The sequence below is a fragment of the Gallinula chloropus genome, assembly GCF_964237585.1.
Source record: "Gallinula chloropus genome assembly, chromosome: Z".
NCBI lineage: Eukaryota > Metazoa > Chordata > Aves > Gruiformes > Rallidae > Gallinula > Gallinula chloropus.
In genome coordinates, this window is record NC_140089.1 from 19849691 (window position 1) to 19876238 (window position 26548).

Consider the following 26548-nt stretch of genomic DNA (forward strand, 5'->3'; position numbering starts at 1 on the left):
GATAAGTTCAAAGGGACTTCACAGCCTCCAACTTCATACAGCTTTAAGTGTGGAAAGAAATGCAACTATGAATTCTATTGAGTGAAAAAAGTGGTTGTGTTTTAAGGAAAAATACCATATGAAACAGGAAACTTCCTTAGGTTTCAAAGGACAGATCATGGTTTCTGTTTAGTTAAAGAGGAGGCTTTTCAGATGCTGTGTAGAAAAGGAAAAGAGCACAATAAACTTTTGACTCCTGTTTCTCAGATCCCTTTAGGCGCTCTTGTGTTCTCCATTACGAGAGCAGGATTCATACAAGCACTCTACAGCAGTTCTGCCACATGTGGAACCCACAGGGATTCTCACATCTGTGTGAGGGAGTAATGCTTTCCCCTTTCAGTAAGGTGATCAACTTTCAGCTGAACATTTTCAAACAGTTCCTGGCAGAACTTAACTGGACTTGATAATGATGCATGGAGGTAACAAGCCAAGAGCTATGATTCCCAGCCAGATCTTCGGTTTTACTTTTTGTGCTTGTAGGAGCAAAGTGGAGCTAGTTAAATTAATGTATTCTCTGTGGTCATGTTACGGACTTGTCTTCTTATGAAAGAAGGAGATTAGTCTCGGGCAAGTGACGATGTTCCTGTATATTCTAATTATTTAGTAAAAGTAACCATACACTGCAGTTGTCCTCAAAAGTTGAAAAATCACTATGTCCCTTCTGCATTAACTCTAGGAAAATGACACAAACTAATCCACCCTTCTTCCCAGTAGTTTTTTCATCTTCCCTAGATCCCAAAATGAGAGAATCCTGGCAGGCCATTTGTCTCACAGAATCACAAGGTTGGAAAAGACCTTTAAGATCATCAAGTCCAACAGTTCCCGTCCAAAGCTAAAACATATCCCTGAGCACCTCACATACCCTTTTTCTAAAGACATCCAGAAAAGGTGACACAATTCCCTCCCTGAGCAGCCTGTTCCAGGCCCTGACAACTCTTTCAGTAAAAAATCTTTTCCTAACATCTAATCTGACCCTGCCCTGGCACAGCTTTGTGCCATTTCCCCTTGTCCTATCTCCTGTCACCTAGCTGAAGAGACCATCACCCACCTCTCTACAACCTCCCTTCAGGTAGTTGTAGGTGGTGATAAGGTCTCCCCTCAGCTTCCTCTTCTCCAGACTAAACATCCCCAGCTCCCTCAGCCGTTCCTCACAGGATTTGCCCTCCAGCCCCTTCCCCAGCCTGGTTGTCCTTCTCTGCACTTGCTCGAGGACCTCAGTGTCCTTCTTATGGTGGGGAGCCCAGAACTGCACACAGTACTCAAGGTGTGGACTCACCAATGCCGAGTACAGGGGCACAATCACTTCTCTAGACCTACTGGCCAACTGGCCACGCTATTTTTGATACAAGCCAAGATGACATTGGCTTTTCTGGCCACCTGGGCACACTGCTGGCTCATATTCAGCCTGCAGTCAACCAACACCCCCAGGCCCTTCTCTGCCTGACAGCTCTCCAGCCATTCTTCCCCAAGCCTGTAGTGTTGCATGGGGTTGTTATGTCCCATGTGCAGCACTTCACACTTAGCATTCTCAAACCACACACCCACTCCCAGAAAAAATATCAAGATTTTATATATATCAAGCCCCACCCCTCCTCTAACATAACTGTAAGCTCCAAAGCTCCTCTAAACCACAGTGGACTTTGTGAACTATACAACATAAACCACTGCAGGGCCACCATGGATGTCACCAGTGGACCAATGTCCAATAGTCCTCCCAGCCTTGAATCACAGAATCACAGAATCATAGAATGCTTTGGGTTGGAAGGGACCTCAAAGATCAACTAGTTCCAACACCCCTGCCATGGACAGGGACACCCTCCATAGCCCAGGTTGCCCAAAGTCCCATCTAACCTGGCCTTAAATGCCCCTGGGTTGGAGCTTCCACAACCTCTCTGGACAACCTGTTGCGACGCCTCACCACCCTCTTAGTAAAGAATTTCTTCCTAACGTCTAATCTAAAACTACCCTCTTTCAGTTTGAAGCCATTACCCATTGTCCCGTCACTATACAGTTCCTCTCCCACTTTCCTGTAAGACCCTGTAAGTATTCTTAGGCTGTAATTAGGTCTCTGAGGAGCCGTATCTTCTCCAGGCTGAATCATAGAATCATTAAGGTGGGGAGAGATCTCCAAGATCACCTAGTCCAACTGTCCCCTTACCACCTATATTACTTACTAAACCATGTCCCTAAGGACCACATCCAGCCTTTCCTTGAACACCTCAAGGAATGGTGACTCCAGCACCTCCCTGGACAAGCCCTTCCAATGCCTAACCACTCTTTCTGAGAAGAAATGGCTCCTGATTTCTAACCTGAACCTCCCCTGGCGCAACTTGCAGCCATTCCCTCTTGTCCCATTGCTCCTTATCTGTGAGCAGAGGCTGACCCCTAGCTCACCACAACCTCCTTTCAGGTAGTTATAGACAGCAATAAGGTCTCCCCTGAGCCTCCTCTTCTCCAGACTAAACAGGGTCAGTTCCCTGAGCTGGTCCTCATACGACTGGGGTTCCAGCCCCTTCACCAGCTTCGTTGTCCTTTTCTGGACAGGCTCCAGGGCCTCGCTGTGTTTCTTGTGGTGAAGGACTCAAAACTTAACGCAGTACTCGAGATGTGGCCTCACCAAAGCTGAGCACAGGGGGATGATCACCTCCCTGGTCCTGCCTGGCTGCTCTATTCCTGATACAAGCCAGGATGCCATTGGCCTTCTTGGCCACCTGGGTACACTGCTGACTCATGTTCAGGTGAGTGTCAACCATCACCCCCAGATCCTTTCCCTGTGTACAGCTTTCCAGCCACCCTGTCCCAAGCCTGTGGCATTGTCTGGTGGTGTTCTGACCAAAGTGCAGGACCCGGTGCTGAGCCATGTTGAACTTCATCCCACTGGCCTCTGCCCATCAATCCAACTCTCTAAGCCTGTCTTCAGAGGAGAGGTGCTCTTCATAGAAGAGTTCTTCTGATCATCTTTGTGGCCTCCTGTGGACTCGCTCCAACAGCTCTATGTCTTTCCTGTACTGGGGACTCCAGAGCTGGATGCTGTATTCCTGGTGGGGTCTTACCAGAGCAGAGTAGAGGGCCAGAATCCCTCCCCTTGACCTGCTGGTCACACTGTTCTTGATGCAGCCCAGGACACAGTTGGCCTTCTGACCTGCTAGTGCACACTGGCGGCTCATACTGAGCTTGTCATCAATCAGCACCCCCAAATCCTTCTCCTCAGGGCTGTTCTCAATCCATTCTCCACCCAGCCTGTAGTTGTGCCTGGGATTGCACTGACCTACCCACATGCAGGACCTTGCACTTGGCCTGAACTTCAGAGCTGCAGCCAAAAGAGACACAGAGCTTCTCTCTTTGCCCTTCACACACAACTTCACATTCAGGAACCAACTTTTTCTTGAAACTACTGGAACAGTTGCAGTACCAAAATAGTTGTATTTTAGCCCAAGTAGCTTTTCATGAAGCTTCTTGTAAAGAAGATTTTAACTAGCTGTATAACCTGTTACTACTATGCTGTCACCTCTTTCTGCAGTATTATGAAATGATTGTTAAACTACTCAACCCTGTAACTCAAGTAAAATCTGTCATGAAAGGTTTCCTCACAGAACTATTCTTTACCTTGACAAAACCACTCAAATCTCAGTAAACATCATTCTTGGTGTCAAATCTCCTATGTTCCAGCACAAATCCAGGTAAATGAACCCAAATTAGTTTTGGCAGAAAATATAAAACTTGGCCACACTTTCTGTTATTATGCCAGTGCAATTCCCCACCCACAACAGGACTGTCAAAATCCCTGCATTTTGCTGGTTAACAAGCAGTATTGAGAACACCCAACTCTCTCACTGTCACTAGTCCTTCTTAATTTCCAAAGTTTATAGATTACTTCTCTCTACCTTTTGCTTTGATGACTGCTGACATATAGCCTTTCTTTTGATTAATATTGTCTCTCTTTCTATTGATATCATTCCCATTTTCTCTGGGATGGTCCAGTGAAACTCTGAGGAATTCTTCTCAAATTTTATTTAAGTTTGAATTTCCTGCTTCTGGTTTTGGGCCTGAAGAATGCTTTTTTGTAACCAGAATCTTGCCTGTTTTTTCCAGTCTATGCCTTGATCGAATTGAAACTTCTGCTTACAGTCTTGGTCATAGGTAACACTAAGCAGAGTAATAGTATGCCATTGGGAAGTGCCACATTTCATTTGTAGCAATGGGAACCATTCTCCTACAGAGCATTAGTCCAAAACACCATTAATTGAAACTGTTTTCAGATAGCCTGCATGGTAAAATTCATTGCTATCATTGGAAAGGGCTGACAATGCCTTAATGCAAGGGAGAAATTTTCTGTTCAACCTTTGGACATGGAATGTTACATTGATAGTGTTTGTATTTAGATTCTGTTACAAAGTTCCTCACCATGGTGAGGACTGTCTGCTGGGCTGGAAGTAACAGTAGTCTGCATGTTGCATGGAGAAATGTCCTTTGTGTTTCCATGTGTGCTTTGCACATGGCTTTTCCCGCTGGATATGTCCACTGAAGAAGCTTTGAAAAGGCTTGTCTGGGATGATGCTTGTATGACGCTGTACCCCCTTTAATGTCGTGATCCGTGTCCTAGGCTGTGGTGCAAAAGAGTGACATTGACACTGTTAATTATGCAAAATAGCTTGACCCAACTGTTTTAAAAAACATTTTTTGTTTCCTTTTAAACTGCATCCTTTAAAAACGTTTAAGTCACAAATAAATCAAATTTCCTAGCCTTACTTAGATTGCTGTTTTATCTTTCCTTTGTTGTACATTTTTAACTGTAAATAATCATTTGTTTTCAGTGATGCATTAACTGCTGGTTCTGATTTTACAACAAAATCATATTTTGCTTTGCAGAATTCCCTCTTTAATTAGAAGAACTGTCTGCTGCTATGGTGTTGCAGTGGGAAGTGAAAAAGAATGGAATTTTGCATGGGAAATGTACAACCATACTGACTCCACCAAGGAAGATAAAGACATCCTGCTCTCTGCTATGAGCTGTGCCAGAGAATCATGGCTACTTTACAGGTGACCTTGATCAAAGTATATCTTTGTGTACATAGAAGTCAATCATGAGAACACAAATACTGTACTGTGCAAGCCTGATGGAGGTTTGCCTGCCCCAGAAGCATGTGTCTTAAGAGTCCACTGTAAGACTCTTAAGAGTTTTCTTATGGAGAAAGTATGATAAGGGAAACACAAATGATCCTTCTGCTTGTAATGACATTCCAGATGCTCGTAATCACTCAGAAAAGGATTTCCTGAGCTAGTATGACATGTCTAACACTGGGCCTGTATTCTGTCAACTTATATAGAGACCTTTTTGAACTAAAACTATACCTCCAGGCTTTATAGCAGACTATGGTGACACATCCCATAATATAATTGCATTTTATATGAAAACATGCTTCCTTTTGTCTGGTTTTAAACCTATTTTGTGTTATATTTTATCTTGAAACCCACTAGCTGCCCTTACTCTCTGCTCTGTAAGAAACAGTAATCATCACAATTTGCTCTGACATTTTCCACTGCCATTTATGATTTGATATAATTTTCCCATACTCCTTCTCCCAGGATTATTTTGTTTACAAACTAAAGTGTCACAGTCTATTTAGCTTCTGCATGGAGATCAAATCACCCAGGTTAAGGGCAAAAATGAAAACAGACTTACTAGCAAACTGTTCACCATTTGAAGTGCAGACTCACACTGCATTATTTTTTTTTTTAAATTTCCAGCTTCATAGACTCATAGAATATCCTGAGTTGGAAGGGGTTCACAAAGATCATTGATTCTTAGTCTGACTGCATGTAGGGCAACCCCAATGTTAATATATCTATCCACATATCTAAGAGTCTTGTCCAAACACTTCCAGAACACAGTTTGGAATACTGTATTACCTTTCACTGGCATCCATATAAAATCGTTTCAGTTTATCAGTAGAAAGATATTGGATTCTCTAATCTGTCATGTCCACGTTACCTAAAGGATTCACCAAAGGACAGAAATTTGCCAGTGGTGGCCTAAAGAATGATCATCCAAGAACTGGCCTAAACATCCAAGACTGGCATAAACATCCAAGAACTGGCATAAAGGGGTCTAAAACTTTTAGAAACATTGCAGAGATGCTTCTACCAACCATATGCTCTTGTGATGATCTTCATTTGAGAAGTCAGACCAAATATGCCTGAGAGTCAAGATAGGTTGCAAAGAGATGTCCAATCAGCTATGCGGATTTCCACCTAACTTATGGTCCTTTATTGACTTTGTCACTGACAGAGGCTAGCAGCAGTCCTTGACAAGCTCAAGGAGTTGTGATGACTTCCCTGTGCCTCAGTAGTGCCTCTGTTTTTTCTAAATGCTCTCCTGAAAGTCTTTTGGGGTAAGAGGAGACTTTGCCTGGCCCTCAGTGTATTTTGTCATTCTGTTAAGAGACCTACTCAGAAAGCAACTGCCTGCAAGACACCATGAGAAGGTAATACTTTTTAACAGTACTACTTGAAAGTAGGAGCATGCAAGGTAATACAGTGAGGCAACAAAGAGAATAGTTACTTTTTCAAGATCCTGCCACTGTCATCACTGGCAGGTCTTTTATTAAATACTTCTGAAATCATGCCTAAGCTCCCATGAAGGCATCTAAGACTCCTTGTTATTTGGTCTTGTTATAGGGGTATAAAGAGGTCTCATTTGCATAACAGTGTCTTGCAGCTGCATGACTCTCTAGGCTCCATCTCTGTCACTGCAAAGTGAGTCTCCAGAAACAAAGCAGTTTTGTCTAACAAAAGCATATATATCCACCAAAATGAAGGTGCTGCACATTCATTTTACTGAGAAGTGACAAGTAAGTGTCCAAGCACACCAACATATGGGCAAAACCCGAGGAATACACAACTCAGAGTGACACCAATTTTGGTATAACCTTCCACATTCTGGTACTTGTTAAGACAAATTTTCCCAAACTGGATGATAGTTCCAGATCATCAGAGTTAAACAGCAAGTGATAGGTACAGTTATCACCTTCTTTTCTAACAGGTACTTGCAGTATGGACTCGGTGATACATTATTTTCTTCCAATTGTACTTCAATCATCATTTTATATGTGGTGACTAAGGATATTGGGCACCGTATAGCCTGGGAATTTGTTACAGAAAATTGGCCACTTTTAAGGGAAAGGTATGTTAAGCAACCATCATTGGGTTCCCTTTTGTCTGTGGCTGTTTGCTTTCATCTTTCTGTTTCAGCTGTAAAATCTAGGTGCAGATTTTCCTTACATAGGGATCTTTTGTAATAACTGATTCAATTCCTTAAGTATGCAGAGCACAGTTTTCAGAAGATTCAACTTTGATCAGGTCTTAATGTCCAAGAAAAGCTTCATGTCAGACACAGAACGGTTCAAAAATTTGTAAGTTCATGAGTGTTTTGGTGCTTTTATGTGTTAAATTTCCTGGAAATCTCAATCTAGAAATGGGTTTATCCACTAGGATTTTGTAAGTGTGGGTGTAAAATGCTGGAATAAGATTGCAAACACTTTTCCAAAGAGAGTATGGAGAGATGGGGGATTGGAGCACACAGATTTACAAGCACTGTAAGGACCAACTGAAGTCCCTGATTTAAGTCCTAACCCATCTCCAGCTGATCTGCACTGATGCAGGTAAACTGCAGGTGAGCTTGGGCTGCCTGTCTTGAGCGGAGCCAAGTATTTTGCTGTCTGTTCCAAGGCTCCTCCCTCTCTCCTTACCATTGGTGAAAAGCTGTGACAGTACATTCCTGCTGCCTTTGCAGAAGAGTCCATCAGGAGCTATTAGTGGCAACATAACTAATACCAGACATTGAGGAGCATTCAAATGGGTATCTGTATTGCTATGTTAGAAAAGGCAGGTTGTAGCAGGTTTGTGTTGCACCGACTTGTTCCCTTACAGCTCTTTCTGTGTTCCATACTGATGAGAAATTTGCTGGGAAACAGACCCATTATTTTAAAACTAAAAGAATAGTGTGAACATTAATTAATACACCCTTCTCAAGATACCAGCAGAGACACCAAGTTGCCAGAACCATTACTAGTTAGCCTTTGTAGCTCAGTTTGGCTGTATGGGCTCACACAGATTATCTGTTTTAAGCAAAGAATTCATGTTATGGAATTAGAAATACCAGATCTTAGTGGGAAATTAAAATGAAGGGTAATTTGCTTAATTCTGCTCAAATGTCTATATTGAATATTTCTTTAAAAGGGGAAAAAAAAGTACAGAATTGCAAACTTCAGCCTAGTTGGTATGTCTAAAGTGGTTAATAATAAGTAAATAGTGGGACTATTTTTAAATGAGATGAAATTTAGTATATTTGCTAATATGCTGGTTGAAGGACTTTTGTCTCAATTTTACAGATATGGGAAGGATTTATTACATGATGTGTTAAAAGTCATGGGAAGATTTGTCAATACAGATGTACAGATCCAAGAGGTAAATCAAAGCAGCAGTTTGTTTCAACTTTATTGCCTGTTTGTAAATAGAGGTTTTTAAATCTCTTGGTTTTTTAAAGAAATCATAGACTGAATTGTATAATGTTGCTGTGTTGAGAGACTGAGAGAAAGGGTATTTTCTCATTTGCAAAATAAACATACGAACATGCACCCCTATCTCCGCAGTCTCTGTATGCAGTTGGCTGTCAAACATGGCACGAAGGGGAGCTCTTGTGCAGGGGTGGATGTTGTCCTGCTCTGTGAGGTTGCAATGTACGAGGAAGCCTGTTCGTGTGCCGAACAGATGGTCTGCATGTGTGACACGGTTATTCCAGCTGCCCAGATCAGCCAATGAACAATACTTTCTAACTGGGCTGCTGCACTTCTGGAAAAAGGGAATGGGATTTGGGAAAACTGCTGAAGGGTAGAAATCTGTGGTTGGTGGCTGCAGTCTGTCTTATTTCATTCCCTATAATAATACAGATGTTAGTTCCTGGGACAAATTAATAACTATTACTGCTTGTTTCATAATCTTCTCTTGGTTTTTTGCCTCCAGTCCAAGTCTCCCTAGATTCTTTCCCAAAACTTTCCTTTCTTTTCTCAGCAGCTCAGCTTCTATGATGTCTGCATGTGATCCACAGCTAGCATCTATCATTACATGAAAATCTTTTTTCCCCTTTTTTGCTGTTGATTGATGTGTGCATGCAGCAAGTAACTGAGAAGGGATGGTTAGTAAGGAGAGTAATTCAGAGTGTTAGCTCCTAAAGTGAAGGAAGCCTCTCTCATTCATGAATTGTGAGTTTTTCACCTGTTGTCCTTTAGGGACAAGTTAATCCACTGGGATGGCAAAAGCAATAGCCCAGTGCCAGCCTTTCAATTAATTTTAGATTAGAAACCAAGTCCAAATAAAGATTATCAAAGCTGTCTCAATCTTCCTGTTTAAAATACATCTATAGAGGTCACCTTTGCCATGTCTATAGAAAATGTACAAAAAGTGAGGTTGCTGGTTGTCATGCTGGACAATTATCTTGTTTATCCTCTTGTTCATTTCCCACTCCCCCATATATTTTTTCACTATTCTTCGGTCGCCTCTTGCCTTATGCTTATTAGACTGATAGGAAAGACTTCTTGTGCTGTGATTGTAGAACAGGCAGCACAAGAAAATTCTCCTACCCAACTAGTCCTAGACATTGTGTGTTTCTGCCAGTATGACTGAAGTTGGCTGCATTTGAAAGGATTTTCAGAGGGGTGGCAAAAGGGCACATTCCTGGTGCGCAAGATCTCTTCCCACCTTAGTGTTAATCAGTAACTTGTCTTATCCCCTCCTTAGTCTCTGCCCTCCCCCCCCCACTTCTGTCTAAAGCATCCATCAGGTACATGCTTGCTGCAAGTGAAATCCTGTGAACTAAGTTTACATGTTTATTTCTTCAGTTGCAGGTTTTTTATAATGCTACACTGGAAGAGGACGAGAGAGAGGCTACTACTCTAATGCTGGAGTTCACAAAATTGGAAAACATGGAAAGGAAGGAACTGCTAATCAAAGTTGCCAACTGGTTACAGAAAAATGTAGATGATTGACTCGGAAAAAGATTTCCAGTATATTTTAGAGTGTGATTCACAAGCATTTTGGTATTCATTTTAAGATGTAATTAAAGGTAAAGCACATTTTTATGAGTCCCGTGGTTGCCTTCTTAACTGGAAATTCAGGCTAAAATAATTATAGAATCATAGAATCACAGGGGTTGGAAGGGACCACGAGAGATCATCGGGTCCAACCCACCTGCCAAAGCAGCTCCCCAGCTCATATTGCACAGACAAGCGTCCAGATGGGTCTTGAATATCTCCAGAGAAGGAGACTCCACCACCTCCCTGGGCAGCCCATTCCAGGGCTCTGTCACCCTCACTGTGAAAAAGTTCTTCCACATGTTGCTGCGGAACTTCCTGTGCTCCAACTTGCAGCCATTGCCCCTTGTCCTGTCTCCACAGACCACTGAAAAGGGACTGGCCATTTCCCCCTGCATCCCATGTTTAAGATATTTATAAAAATTAATAGGGTCCCCCCTTAGTCTTCTTTTCTCCAGGCTGAACAGCCCCAGCTCACTCAGCCTTTCCTCATAGGGATGATGCTCCAGGCCCTTAATCATCTTCGTAGCCCTTCTCTGGACTCTCTCCAGGAGATCCCTGTCCTTTTTATTCCAGGGAGCCCAGAACTGGACACAATAGTCCAGCTGGGGCCTGACCAGGGCAGAGTAGAGGGGGAGGATCACCTCCTTCAACCTGCTGGCCACGCTCCTCCTGATGCACCCCAGGATCCCATTGGCTCTCTTAGCCACCAGGGCACACTGCTGGCTCATGGCCAACCTGTCATCTACCAGGACCCCCAGGTCCTTCTCCACAGAGCTCTTCTCCAGCAGGTCATCCCCCAGCCTGTACTGATACAAGCAGTCATTCCTTCCCAGGTGCAGGACTCTACACTTGCTTTTGTTGAACCTCATCTGGTTTCTCCCTGCCCAGCTCTCCAGCCTGTCCAGGTCTCTCTAGATGGCAGCGCAGTGTTCCTGCGTGTCAGCCACTCCTCCCAGCTTTGTATCATCGGTGTACTTGCTGAGGGTGGATGTTATTCCCTCATCAAGGTCGTCAGTGAAGATACTAAACAGGACTGGACCCAACACCGAGCCCTGGGGAACACGGCTAGTCACAGGTCTCCAGTCAGACTCTGATCCACTAAGCTGGGTCCGATAGCCAATTCTCAACCCACCTCACTGTCCACTCATCTATCCCAAGCTCTCTCAGCTTTGCTATCAGGATGTCATGGGAGACAGTATCAAAGGCCTTGCTGAAGTCAAGGTAGATGACATCCACTGCTCTCCCTCCACCTACCCAGCTGGTGATGAGATCATAGAAGGCTATGAGATTGGTCAAGCACAATATCCCCTTGGTGAATCCATGCTGACTACTCCTCATGACCTTCTTCTCATCCAATTGCTTGGAGATGGCATCCAGAACAAGCTGTTTCATCACCTTTCCAGGGACAGAAGTGAGGCTGACTGGCCTATAGTTGCTGGGATCCTCCTTCTTGCCCTTTTTAAAGACTGGACTGACATTGGCTATCCTCCAGTCTCCAGGCACTTCTCCTGTTCTCCAAGACCTGTCGAAGATGATAGAGAGTGGCTAAGCAATCACTTCTGCCAGCTCCCTCAGCACATGTGGATGCATCCCATCCAGGCCCATGGATTTGTGTGTGTTAATCCCTTTGAGCCGCTCCTGGACCTCCCCCACCTCAACCAGAGGGAAGCTCTTCATTTCCCAAACTCTCTTACTTTCTTCCAGTGTCTGTGGGTCCCGGGGGGCCTTTGAATTGAAGACCAAAGCAAAGGCAGCATTCAGTATCTCCACCTTCTCAGCATCCCCTGTCACCAAGACACCCACCTCGTTCAGCAAGGGACCCACATTATCCCTGGTCATCCTCTTACTATTTACGTATCTAAAAAACCCCTTTTTATTATCCTTTATGTCCCTTGCCAGTTTCATTTCCAGGTGGGCTTTCATTTTCCTAGTGGCATCCCTACAGCCCCTGACAACATTCCTATATTCTTCCCAGGTGCTCAGACCCTTTTTCCACAATTCACAGACCTTCTGCTTCCCTTTGAGTTTGTTGTTGATCTCCCTGCTCATCCACACAGGTCTTCTGTCTCTCTTTCCCGACACCTTCCTCAAAGGGATGCACCGATCCTGGGCTTGGAAGAAGCACTGTTTAAATGCTGGCCAGCTCTCACAGGCTCCCTTACCTGCTAACAGTGTAGCCCACGGGATAGCCCCTGTTAGTTTGCGGAAGAGACCAAAGTTTGCTCTTCTAAAATTCAGGGTAGCTATCTTACTTTTTGGCTTGCTTCTTCCACTCAGGATCTTGAACTCAACCATTTCATGGTCACTTTGTCCCAAGCTGCCCCCGACCTTCACTTCCCCAATGAGTCCCTCCTTGTTGGTTAAAACAAGGTCCAGTACCCACTCTCCCCTTGTAGGTTGCTGCACCATCTGTAGCAGGAAATTGTCCTCTACACACTGCAGAAATTGTCTAGACCGCATGTGACTGGCCCTGTTGCTTGCCCAGCAAATATCTGGGTAATTGAAGTCCCCCATAAGGACCAGCGCCTGGGATCTCGAGGCTACTTCTAGCTGCGTAGAATTCATTATCAACTCGCTCCTCCTGATCAGGGGGCCTGTAGTACACACCCACAACGGTGTCACTCACACTAGCCTGCCCCTGGATTCTTACCCACAACCTCTCAACTGATGGATCATCCTTTCCCAGGTGGAGTTCAATACATTCTAGCTGCTCTCTCACATAAAGAGCAACTCCTCCACGTCACCTCTCTAGCTTATCTTTCCTAAAAAGCACACAGCCACCCATGACAGCGTGCCAGTCATCCAGGCTGTCCCACCACGGCTCTGTGATTGCAGTGAGATCGTGGCCCTGCGACTGCATGAAGATCTCTGACTCTTCCTGTTTATTACCCATGCTACATTCATATATGGGCACTTTAGGGGGGCAGCAGATGCAGGTATCCTCAACAGGGGATGGGCAATGGTGGCTCCACTGATGAGTCCTCAGAGCAATCCACAGTATTTTCCCTACTATCACGTGGAACAACATCCCCAAGTCCGTCCCTGTGCTGTTGGCATTTACCTTCTTCCGCCATCAACTCTCGTCGTGTCTCCCAAAACACTTGCCTGACCCCAGCAGCCTTCGTGATGTCCCCTTCCCCCTTCCTAACTAGTTTAAAGGTTGCTCAATGAGCCCTGCCATCTCCTGGGCAAGGATCCGCTTTCCCCTTGGGGACAGGTGAGCCCTGTCAACAGTCATCATGCCAGGAGCTGAGTGCATCGTCCCTTAGTCAAAAAACCCAAAGTTCCCATGCCGGCACCAGCCTTTCAGCCACTCGTTCAACTCCTGGGTTCTCCTAACCTGCTCCGAACCCATCATCCCACTAATAGGGATAGAGGGAAATATTATTTGAGCTCCCCCTCCCTCAACAAAGTGCCCTCGGTCCCGGAATTCCCTTTTGATAGCTCGCAGGCTGCACTTTGTGATTGCATCACTGCCTGCTTGAACTATCAATAATGGGTAGCAGTCAGAGGATCTCACCGGCTCTGGGAGGCTTCTGGTGATGTCTCTGACCCGGGCTCCAAGGAGGCAGCACACCTCCCTGCGTGTAGAGCCAGGTCTACATGTGGGGCCCTCCATCCCCCTGAGGAGGGAATCACCTACAGCAACTACCCTTCTTTCTTGCCTAACAGAGGCAGTCTTGAGGCGTGCGGTTGATTGCCTCACACTAGCCACCCGCTTCCTCTGTGGCACAGGGGCTTTCACAAAGAAAAGAAAGATTCAGCAAAAGAAATTAGATATATTTGCATATTATATTTAAATATAATCAACTCACCTGTGCTGGCTGCCTGGGGAGGTTGACTCTGGCCTGGCCAGAACCAGAACATTATCCACCCCTTTCTCCAAACCATCTACATTATGTCTGAATCTTAAATTTTCAGAGTATTTGGGAGATTCATAACATAATTTATGTTACACATGAACAATTTAGTGGCAGTCTTCACTTAAAATTATATCCCCTTGGAGTATACACTGGACTTCCCCATCTTTTCGTATCACCCACCAAGTGCACCCAGGCACCTGAGCAAAAGCACAAATGGGTTTGCCTTTGCCTGAAGCAGGAACAACCCAGACTGTCTTTCCCAACAGGTTTTTCATGCCCTCTGCAGGGACTTTATCCCCTCTACCGTCCGTGGGAGTTTGGATTGGGCAGGGCCAGCTCTGTTGGTAGGTCCCCTGAAGTTAACTAGCCAGGCGGCTTTGGCTAAATGCATATCCCAGTTTTTTAGGGTTCCACCACCCATTGCTTTTAGTGTAGGTTTTAACAGCCCATTGTACCTCTTGATTTTCCCAGAGGCTTGGGCACAGTAGGGTATATATTATACCCACTTGATGCCGTGTGCTTTGGGCCAGGTGTCTAAGAGTGTGTTCTGGAAATGAGTCCCATTGTCCAGCTCACTTCTTTCTGGAGTGCCATGCTGCCAGGGGACTTGCTTCTCAAGACCCAGGATGGTGTTGCAGGTGGTGGCATGGGAGACAGGATAAGTTTCTAGGCAGCTGGTGGTTGCTTCACAGCCGTGTGAGCACATACCGCTTGCCTTGGCATGTCTGTGGCAAGGCCTGTATGCCAGGCCTCTCCATATTTGTCTTTCAGCCATTGTCCTCCATACCACAGAGGCTTTCACCGCTTGGCTTGCTTGATCGAGGCAGATGTTTCATATTCATGGATGACCCGTGGGATAATGTCTGTGGTCAAATCCACCCCTTGATCACGAGCTCATCTATATGTGACATCTCTTCTTTGATGGCCTAAAGTGTCATGGGCCCAGAGAGCTATAAATAATTTGCCCTTACATTGCCAATTGAGGTCTATTTGAGGGTCGTAGTTTTGTGTGGCTGGGTTCTAATGGAGAAGGAGGGGTCTGCAGGGGTGGCTTCTGCAAGAAGCATGTAGAAGCTCTCTGCAGGCCCCAGAGAGTAAACATCGGCCAATTCAAGGCCAGAGTTGTTGCTGACAAAGGCCGAACCAACTGGCGATAGTCATAGTGCCTCTGGGAATGACATTTAGGAGAAAAAAAAACTGCTGGCAGCTGCATTTTGCCACCAGAGAAGGGAGTGAGAAGATGTAAGAAACTGTGCAGACACCAAAGCCAGGGAAGTAGGGGCTGGGGGTAAGAATGAGGTTCTCCAGGTGCCAGAGAGAGAGATTCCTCTGCAGCCCGTGCAGAAGACCATGGTGAAGCAGGTTGTTCCCCTGCAGCCATGGATATTGATGGGGAGCAGAGACCATCTACAGTTTATGGAGAGACCAGCCCGTGCCACAGCAGGTTTGCAGAGGGACCAGGCTGGAGCAGTGTGGGCCTGAAGGTCAGCACCCCATGGAAGGGAGCTGCACCAAGGCAATTGGTGAGGTGATGACTTCCCGATAGAAAGGGCTCTTCTGGCGAGTTCATGGAGGACTGTCTCCTGTGCGTGGGACTCCATGGTGCATCAGGGGAAGGGGGCATGGAAGGCTTCAGCTAAGAAGGAAGACAACATGGGAGGAATTGACTGAAAACCCCCACTCCCTATTCCCTGTCCCTCCCTGTGCTGTGATGGAGGGGAAGAAAGGAATGAAATTATGACTAAAGTCTGCTAAGAAGGGAGGGGTGTACCTATTGTATACCAGGTATATACAATCAGGCACTAGTAACCTGGTACACGATACTCGTGTGGGACGTGTCCCAATGGCTTCCAGTATCCCCAAACGACCAGTCTCCAGAAACCAAATACCAAGATACCCAAGTACACCAGATACAGATGGGTATCCACCAAACCAAGAGCTCAAATAAATTTAAAAGAATACCTTAAAAGTCAGAGGATGGTCCTTGTCTGCTCCTGCAGTGAGCCGAGCAGGGTGAGGAGTCCCTCTGTCAAATCCCAGGGCATGTCTAGGGAGTCCTGTTCCTTACTGGATCCTGCAGCTGAGCAGGGAGGGTCCTACCTGGGTTGCCAAACTGAAGCCTTGGGTCCAGTCCTGTTTAATATCTTCATTGACGACCTTGATGAGGGAATAGCATCCACCCTCAGCAAGTACACCGATGATACAAAGCTGGGAGGGGTGGCTGACACGCAGGAACACTGCGCTGCCATCCAGAGAGACCTGGACAGGCTGGAGAGCTGGGCAGGGAGAAACCAGATGAGGTTCAACAAAAAGCAAGTGTAAAGTCTTGCACCTGGGAAGGAACAACCATTTGTATCAGTACAGGCTGGGGGATGACCTGCTGAAGAAGAGCTCAGTAGAGAAGGACCCGGGGGTCCTGGTTGATGACAGGTTGGCCATGAGCCAGCAGTGTGCCCTGGTGGCTAAGAGAGCCAATGGGATCCTGGGGTGCATCAGGAGAAGTGTGGAGGTTGAAGGAGGTGATCCTCCCCCTCTGCTCTGCTCAGGCCCCACCTGGAGTATTGTGTCCAGTTCTGGGCTCCTTGGTTTAAAAAGGACAGGGATCTCCTGGAAAGAGTCCAAAGAAGGGCCACGAAGATGATTAGGGGCCTGGAACATCTCCCCTGTGAGGACAGGCTGAATAAGCTGGGACTCTTCAGCCTTGAGAAGAGAAGACTAAGGGGGGACCTAATTCAAGTTTATAATTATCTTACGCAGGGGATGCAGGGGGAAATGGCCAGCTCCTTTTCAGTGGTCTGTGGGGATAGGACAAGGGGCAATGGCTGCAAGTTGGAGCACAGGAAGTTCCGCAACAACACGTGGAAGAACTTTTACACAGTGAGGGTGACAGAGCACTGGGACAGGCTGCCCAGGGAGGTGGTGGAGTCTCCTTCACTGGAGATATTCAAGACCCGTCCGGACGCCTATCTGAGTGATATGTCCTAGGGAGCCTGCTTTGGCAGGGGGGTTGGACCCGATGATCTCTTGAGGTCCCTTCCAACCCCTACAATTCTATGATTCTATGATTCTATGAAATCCAGAATCAAAACTCAGTAGCCTTGGTGACTATGAAGCAGGTATTCTTTATTGCAGCGCTGGGCACACAGGCGATCGCGCCTCCAAATGTTTGCGCCCATTAAAGACAAATTTCTCAGATTTATACAGATTAACTATAAATATTCATTATAATTTCTAAGAAAAGGCAGTTATGCAAATTATTTCCAGGAAGTCATTTGCATTAACTCCACCCAGATAGAGCATGCTCAGTGACACTTAGGGGGTCTTCTGGTGGTCTTCAGGCATCTTCCTCGCTCTCAGCACATGCTCTATACGTGTCTTCTCCGTGGTTATCTGAGCTCGAAAACACATTCCTTTGTACTGAAAACAAGATATACTCTTGTCTCCCAATTGGTCGTTGGTCTCATTATTTATGATTCCCCTATCTTCACTAGGTTCAAGGCTAAATTTTGTAGCTGCTTTCATGAAACAGCTCACAGAGTTACAGCACAGCCACATTCCACTAAAATCCAAACCAAATATATTCTTAAAATACACAAAGTTATATTAATTGTCTCAAGCTACATCTACATCAATCTATTCAGCATTATTATATTTCACTGAATCATGAGGAAGTAGAGGTGCCTTAAGATCTGGAGAAGGAAAGCAGCTTACAAGGAACTGACCGAAAACCCATTTCCCCATTCCCTACCCCTCCCTGCACCATGGTACGGGAGGGAAGAAGGGAGTAAAATCATGAATGAAGTCTGCTAAGAAGGGAGGAGAGGGGGAAGGTGCTTTAAGACCTGGCCACACTTCCCATTACTTGACTCTGGTTTCACTTGGAATGTGGTGTAGTGTAATAAATTAGTTTTCTTTCCTTTATTTTGTGTTGAGTCTGTTTTGCCCATGATACTAATTGCAGAGTGATCTCTCCCTGTCCTTATCTCGAACCCTAAGCCTCCCAATATATATTTTCTCCCCTTTCTGGATGAAAAGGGGAGTGATAAAGCAGCTTTGGTGGGCATTTGGCCTCTAGTCAGGGCCAAACCACCTCACTGAGCCACTTCAATCTTAGCAGACTGATTGACGTGCTGGTTGTTTTGATGTTCTTCAGTGGCTCAGCTCTTGGGTATGTGAGTGTCTACATGATGAACTTTTACAGTTAGGTTCTCTAAGTGGGCAGAAATACCTTGCCACAGTGGAGCAGCCCAGATGGGTTTGCCTCTGTGCTGCCAGTTGCTCTGTTTCTGCTGCTGCACCCACCCCCACAGAGCATTGGCCACAATCCAGGAGTCAGTACAGAGGTCCAAGCTGAGCCACCTTTCTTGTTTGGCAATGTTTAAAGCCAGCTGGATGGCTTTTACCTCTGCAAACTGGCCAGATTCACCTTCTTTGGCAGCTTGTGCAACTTGTGTGGGACTCCACACAGGCGCCTTCCACCTCCCATGTTTTCCCACAGTGCAACAGGGCATGTTTTTCTCATTTTCTGGCAGGTCATTATATAGTGGAGCCTCTTCCGCACGTGTCACCTCCTTCTCTGGTGATATTCCAGAGTCTATTTCACAGTCTATTATTTCACACTTTATTTGGCCCAGTGCATGGCCACTTGTAAATGCAGATGTTCAGGTGGTTGGTTTGGGGGGACAGTACAAGGCAGAATGTCACCAAAGCCAATTCTCATCACTAATCCTGAGGGCAAACAGCTATGGTCTGCCCATATGTGACACATGCCCCCTTGACTTCATGGGGCAGAGATTGTTTATCACAATGGGGATTAAGAATTACAATGGATTTTTGACAGGGGCCACTGTGTTGCAGAAAAATTAACAGGCTCTGTGAAATTTAGTGACTGAGCAATTGCCTGTGGGACATACTGAACAGCCCCTGGAATATGCCTGTGTTTGTGATAAAGAAAATATCAGGGAAATGGTGACTTCTACACAACCTAAGGCAAGTAAATCTGGTCATGGCAACTGCGAAAAGGTATCATTGGAAAGTTCTGCCTCCAGGTATGAAGAACTCACCTACTATTTGTCAATGGTTTGTTGCTCAAGCACTATCGCCTGTATGTGAGGCTTATCCTACAGGGTATTGCTATCACTATATGGATGACATCTTGGAATGGAAACTGAAGAGCAGTTACAAAAAATGGAAAAAAAAGCCATTTGTAGCCTGCAACAATTCAGTCTGGTCATTGCCCTCTAGGAAGTTCAAAAAATAGCCCTGTGGAAATATCTGGGCATGATTGTGGGTGCAAGGCAGGTAAAGCCACAGCCTGTCATGCTGGACATGAAAATTAAAACCCTTAATGATGTCCAAAAAATGATGGGGACATTTAATTGGAATTGACCCTACTTGGGACTTACCAACTCACAGTTGCAACCTTTACTAGAATTGCTAAAGCATTCTAGTGACCCAAATGAGCCTAGGCAATTAACTAAAAAAGAACAAAATGTCATACATCTTGTGCAGCAAACCCTGAGTTATAAATTTGTGAACAGGATTGACGTATCACGTGGAGCAAAAATGTTTGTGTTAATCAATAAGTTAATACCCTTTTCTCCACTGGCACAATGGAAGGAAAAATGGGCGGATCCTTTGCATACTGTAGAACGGTTATTTTTACCATTCCGTTCACAAAAACCAGCACCTGGATTGTTTGTATTGATTACAGACATTATTATAAAAACCAGAAAAAGATGTGTTCAACTGGCCAGGAGAGATCCTAGTAGAATTGTTTTTCTTGTACAGAATTGGTACTTTGAATGGTGCTTGGCCAACAATGATAAGCTACAAGCTGCCCTAGATGGATTTGAGGGACAGGTTACTTATCACCTGCCCTTACACCCTCTGATAAAGTTAGGAGAAGAAATACCTTTTGGCCAGAAGCTACTCAGTCAATCTGAACCTGTACCTGGTCCAACAGTCTCTACAGATGGATCGGGAAAAACTGGAAAGGCTGCAGTAGTCTGGCAAGAGACTGGTCAGTGGAAATCTGAAATAGTGCTGCAGCAAGGATCTCCCCAAGGAGTAGAATTGTGTGCTATGTCTTTAGCCTTTGAATTGTCTTTAGGCCCTGTAAATATTGTTACAGACAATGTAACAAATATGTAGCAAATTTCGTGAGGTGGTTGGATAAGGCGGTTCTTACCTCCTTGGACAATCCACTGCTGTTCGGAGTGTTGCATGCTCTGTGATCCAGCAAAGACAAGGACCGTATTTTGTCATGCACATCTGCAGCCACACAAATTTACCAGGGTTTTACGCTGAAGGAAATGCCCAGGCCATCACACTGGTTTCTGCTTTTGCTCTAGGGCCCGTCCCTAACATTTACCAACAAGCTAACCTCTCGCATCATTTTTTTCACCAAGGTTTTTGAGCCTTGAGGAAACAGTTTGGATTATCACATTCAGAAGCGTGCTCCATTGTGGCTGCCTGTCCAGAATGTCAAGAGAATCATGGGCCAGTTTTCTATGGTACCAACCCCCATGAACTGCAAGTGTTGCAGCTTTGACAATGGGATGTTACACATGTTAACGAATTTGGGCAGTTGAAATATGTGCCTGTGACTGCAGATACATACTCATGTGCAGCTAGCTGGTAGCTATGGCCCACGCAGGGGAAAATGGAAAGGATGTTATTCAACACCTCCAAAAGGCATTTTCCATTTTAGGGGTGCCAGGGCAAGTGAAAACGGACAATGGTCCGGCCTATGTTTCACAGAAAGTCCAGTTGTTTTTTGCTTTGTGGGGGGTTTCTCACATTACTGGTATTCCTCATTCTCCGATGGGACAAGCAATCACTGAACATGTTCACAGCATGCTGAAGCATCAGCTTCAGAAACAAAAGGGGGAATGTGGGGAGAACTGCCACAGGCACGGCTGGACGAAGCTCTTTATGTTCTTACTTTTTTACCTTGCAGACATGATTCTGATGTTCCTCCAATTTTTAAAAATTTTTCTTCTCTTTTTTCTAAATTGGCCCTTCAAAAAGGAATTAGGGTCCAAATAAAAGACCTAGCCACAGGCCAGTGGTCTGGTCCACACGACCTGTTGACATGGGGAAGGGGCTATTCTTGTGTCTGTACAGATTGCGGACCACAATGGGTGCCTGCATGAAATGTGCAGCCAGTGTTACCTGCATCTGGACACTCCTGATACTGGCTAGAGCACTGAACCAGACAACCTTCTGTGTATCAGTGCCAATCACAGAACAGCCATTTCATACTTGTCTGGTGGGACTTCCACTTTCAAATAACACACAGATTTACGTGAATGCCAGTGGTTCTGGGAAGCGCCTTATTGATGATTACAAGCTGCCTGTGGCCGCAGAGCTGCAGGAGCTGCAGATTCTGGGGAGTGTACACAGCGTGCACATGTTATTCAGTAGGACATATGGTCAGGGTGACCACACCTTGCTGACATGGCAGGACGTGTTGCCAAGCACCAAGGTGTTCCGTAACATGGAATGTTATGTGGTAACATAATTAATATGTTAGGAGTCCCATCACCAGGGAGGTTGCCCCCAGTAGTGTTTTTAATATGTGGAGACTGGGTATGGCCAGGCCTCACATCTGCTATAGTGGGGGGTCCATATACTATTGGCTGCTTGTTACTGCTTATGCCAAATATTAGCATATTTATTAATCACAGCCACTGGCACCACCAAAGGCAGTCTCCAATGGATTAGCAATGTGATGATAATATTGATTTATGCAATAGAGGGGAGATAATTGCTGCCAGCTTGTTTTTTTTTCTGGGAGCTGCTCTGCAAAGGCTTTGATGCAATTAAATAAGGTAGCTGGTTGGTTGGAACAGCAAACAAACACAACAGCAAAGGTATTAAGTGCCTTAGCTACAGATGTGGGTTCTGTGAGACATGCTACCTTACAGAACCATGTAGCAATTGTTTTTTTGTTACTGGCTCATGGGCATGGATATCAGGATTTTGATAGTATGTGCTGCGTGAATCTGATCACTCTCAGTCGATTCATGCAAGCATTCAAAATTAATAGATCAAACACAAAAGATACAAAAAGAAAATGTATTTTTTTGGCTGGGCAGTTTGTTTCATGGGTGGGGAGTTTCAGGATGGATATTGTCAATGATCAAATTGGATTATTAATTTTTGTGATTGTAATAGTTGTCTTACTCCTACTGGCATGTTTGTTGAGTTTCCTGTAAAGGGCCCTGCAGAAGTCTTCACAGGCAGTCTTTGTAGCACAAATCCAAAAAGGGGTTGCAGTCCCTGCAAAAGGGATTCCCCTTGATAATATCCCTCCCTGCATTCTCTTGAGGCAGGGAAGTCACTCATGCTGAAAGCTTTGTAACAAGTTCCCGGAACAGGGTGTCCATGAAGACAGCATGTGCAGACCACGCCAAGCCAAAGGAGGTGGTAAAAAAGGACAAACAATGGAAGTGAGAGCCCTTTAGCCTACAGCATTTGGAACTCTATGAGCCTTGCGATCCCTTCCAACCCAGACCATTCTATGTGTATGGGTTGTTTGGTTGATACTATAAAATTGCCTGTACCATTGCAATACAGCAAGCAAGCATTCTGAAGTATATTGATCATTGACTGGTGTGTCCTGTCCATCTCTACACCACCACCTGCCCATGGCAGGGAGGTTGGAACTTGTAAGGCCCCTTCCAGCCCAAACCATTCTATGGTTCTATGAATACATTCCCTGTGCAGTAATAGAGTGAACTTTGCAATGTTAAGTCACACTTTCACAGTCTTACTTCAGTAAGACCATCACCTTTGCTTGTGGTTAAGTGGTCAAAATCTCTTCCCATGACAGAGGGACATTTAGGGCCACTGTCTGTCACTCTTTGTGATGGGATGTTCTCTGAGGCCAGTGCCTCAGTGGGGATGGTGGGCTGACCTTGCCCAGCTGCTGGATGCCCATCCAGATGCCCTCTTACTCCTCAACACAAGGGGAGAAAAAGCTAGTGGACTGAGATAAAGACACAGAGATCACTTAACAGTTATCATGGACACAGTTGACTTGACTTGGGGAAATTAATTTGATTTACTGCGGATTAGAAGAGTCTTGGATAGTGAGAAACAAAACCAAAAATTAAACCACTTTCCCCTGCGCCCATCCTCTTTCCCAGGCTCGTCTTCACTCCCAACTCTTCCACCAGCAGACCGGGAAGAAGAACGGGGGACAGAGGTCTGCCCACAACCACTCCTCTCCCACGCTCCTTCCTTCCTTCCTTCCTCACGCTGGTTCCCTGCCCCAGGGAGGGGTCCCTGTGGGAGGCCGCCGTTCCCTACACCTGCTCCATCGCCGCCCCCCTGCAGCGGCGGCAGGGCAGGCCGGGCTCCGGCGCCCGCCCCACCTCGCGCCCCTCCCGCCTCACTGCTCTCGGCGGTCGCGCTGTCGTTTCTCACTCGCTGCTCTCCCCCGTCACTGCTCTGCTCGCCTTGTATTTTTGCCCTTTCTTAAGCAGGTTTTCCCAGAGGTGCCGCCAGCTTGGCTGAGGGTCAGAGAGCTGTCCCCGGCCCCCGCCCGCAGAGCTCCCCGCCTCCCCCACGCTGCCAGCGCCCAGACGGAGCCGGTACAGAGGTGGAAATAACGGTCGGAGGGGGAACATTCCTACACCCGCGATACAACAGCCGTGACAGCGAGGAACGGCGAGGAAGGCGAGTGTTGGGGGAGGGGCGACGGGGAGCCGCCCATAACTGGAAGGGGTGGAGACGGGGACCTCTTCTGTGGGACGCCCAAGCTCCCGGGGCGAGAGCGTGGGAAGGTGGAATCCAACGGCGCTGCCGAGGCAGCCTTCCGCGGGAAGCGGTCAAGGAAATAAATGGTAATGCTGGGTTTCTGGCTTCGGGGCTGGGTAACAAAGCAGCGACCGGAGGCGGCGGCTACTTTGCCGCGTCTCTGTGTGCAAGACACGGCGCTAAGCAGCGGAGGTGGGGGTGGGGTGTGGGGGGTGTGTCTGCCAGCAGCAGGGGTGCCGGGCTGCTCCACCGGCGGGACTTGGTCTTCTCCGGAGAAAGGCGTTCTGTGCCCCGCACAAGCCTTTCCCCACGCCTTCTCCTCGGCATCTCGCCGCTAAAATTATTTCCCTGCCTTTCACGCGCTTTCCCAGTCCCTCCCTTCCCGCTGATTTGAGCGTCTAGATAGGAGAAAATGAGGGAGAAGCACTTGACAAACTTGGCAGTTTAGGAGGAATGGGGTGAGGGGAGGAGGAGGGGGAAATGTGCTATAAAATGGGAGGAACACCACTGAGCCCTCACTCTCTTTTAACAATGACAACTTAAAGTCCCGAGGAACTTTCTCCTAGTGGGATAAAAAAATCACAGACTAACTTTTAACACTGAAAAATGTGACTTTTTTTCCTCTTCAGCTGTCCTGTTTGTACTGGCTGCAGCGATTCTACTGAGCACATTGCACGGCAGAGTGCACTAAGGTGTACAAGGAGCAATCAGCTCGACACTGGATAATGGCCAGGAAGCTTAACAGAAATTTAACAGACCTGTAAACGTTTATCTGTTTTTCTTTCTGTCCCCTCCACTCCTTCTTACAAATGGCAGGAACGCTTGTATGGTATCTCCCAAGGGGTACTGAGCCACACACTCACAGTGCGAAAGACTTGTCCCTGTAGGATCCATTAGGAGTTTCACCACCACAATCAATCCTTCTAAAATCTCTTAAGACTTTCATCTACATGTACATCCTAACTTACTTGTAGCCTAACACCCACTCAGTGACAACTATTCTGGCTGCATGTTAGCAGGCTGCATGTTAGCATGTATGCCATGATAAACATAACTAATAAACATCGCAACCCATGCACAAACAACTCAGAAAATAACTCAGACATACATATGTGTTAGCAAAGTGTCAGTGGAGGAGATACTAAGTGTGAGGTGGTTTAATTATAAATTTGTTAATAATTCCTGTTTTGTCCATTATGTAGAACATGGAGAAATCAGAAGAATATTGGAAAAAAATACAGGAGAGTAAAAAATATTGTAGATTTTGTTTGTGTCTTGCTGTTGTATGAGTACCTTGGAGATTATGATTTTTTTTTTTCCCTTGAGGGATTTCTGGTTTATTTTTCATGACAGGCTGTGGAACAGTAAGTAGGTGTATGTAGCAGCATTTAAACCATGTAGGTAAGGTGTGCTGCTAGAGTGTTACATCAGCTTTTGGTTTTAAGTGGGGAGGAAGAAAATAATACAGTAAATAGTAAGTTTACTTGCCCTCAGACTGGGTTGTGAAATACCTCAGAATGGATGGGTACAGCTGATGAAGATAAAAAAGACAAGTGGTGCTATTTGTGTAAGCACAACAGGAGAATTTGTAAGACTTGACAGTTATAGATGTTTATTGGGATTTAACAGTGTTCTAAGGAAGAGTAATGAAAGCCCTAAGTTATTGCAGCATGCTGGAAATGAGCATCAGAAGGAGCCTGAGTTGTCTTCACTGCTGCAACAAAGAATCCTGAAGGGCAGCACACTGAGCTGTGAGCTTGTATTGTCACTTTAGCAATTGAGGAGCATATTTATTTGATGACACTTAATCATTGGAGATGGTGAACTGAATGCAGAATGTTTTGTCTGTACAATATTTCTTTACTATATCCATGTCCTAAACATCCTTTTTCTGTAAAATGCAGTAGAGTTTTTATGGTTAATTACCTTTAAGCAAAAAAGCTCTAAGAAGTATTTGCTCTCTGAACATATCACAGATGCAAGTAATACATAAGGACTCTCATTCCAGTTCATATTGTTTTTCTATTTCCACTCTGTGCTAATTACTATTTAAAAGCTGTAGTTAATGAGACAGAAAGTGTGAGGTACTTTAAGACAGTTACCTGGCACTGTCTTCAGCCTGCTTCTCTGGGGAGTACTATTTTGATTATTTGTCTTCTGTTTCAGTGACTTGGAGGCTGATGTCATACTTATATCAGAGGAATCGTGCAGCAGTACAGCGATGCCGTGCCACCCCCTTCCTTTGGTAAGTAAAATTTGAACTTTTGGAGAACCTCCTTTTTCTCTTGCAGTCTGCTCTGAGCTGAACATACTCCCTTCAGAACTGCAGGTTTTCTGAAGATAAATCTGGCAGATCTCTTTTGCTTATTGCATGGCAATGAGAGGATGCACATGATTTTATAATTATCTCTTAGAGCTCAGCTCACTTTCAGATGTGGCAGGTTTGGCAGGGAAAACTCATGAGGATTTGTTTTGTCTTTTACTGGGAGAGAGCAGGATTTGCTTCTCCAGACTCCTATCACAGAATGGGCCACTGCTCTTATCACCATGTTTATCATTTTTCTGGGAAAACAGCCGAGTTCAAAGAGACGAGACCTATTTTTTCATCTGGTCTGTTTTTCCCCAGCTGGCTTCAAGGCCAACTTCTGAACACAAGTGCACATCTGGCTTATTGTTGATGACAGGTTGGCCGTGAGCCCAGCAGTGTGCCTTGGTGGCTAAGACAGCCAATGGGATCGTAGGGTGCATCAGGAGGAGTGTGGCCAGCAAGTTGAAGGAGGTGATCCT

General features: G+C 45.6%; 1 protein-coding gene across 1 annotated transcript in view; it reads left to right on the forward strand.

Moving 5' to 3' along the window:
* LVRN (laeverin) overlaps positions 1-10082 on the forward strand; it is a gene marked incomplete at both ends in the record, with an annotated part of 37841 nt that extends 27759 nt beyond the window's left edge. The window contains 4 exons of the mRNA XM_084278253.1: positions 4909-5079; positions 7082-7222; positions 8430-8505; positions 9936-10082. Coding sequence (XP_084134379.1) covers positions 4909-5079; positions 7082-7222; positions 8430-8505; positions 9936-10082 — 535 coding nt within the window. The remainder of the gene's footprint in view (positions 1-4908; positions 5080-7081; positions 7223-8429; positions 8506-9935) is intronic.
* Positions 10083-26548: the final 16466 nt, after the last annotated feature.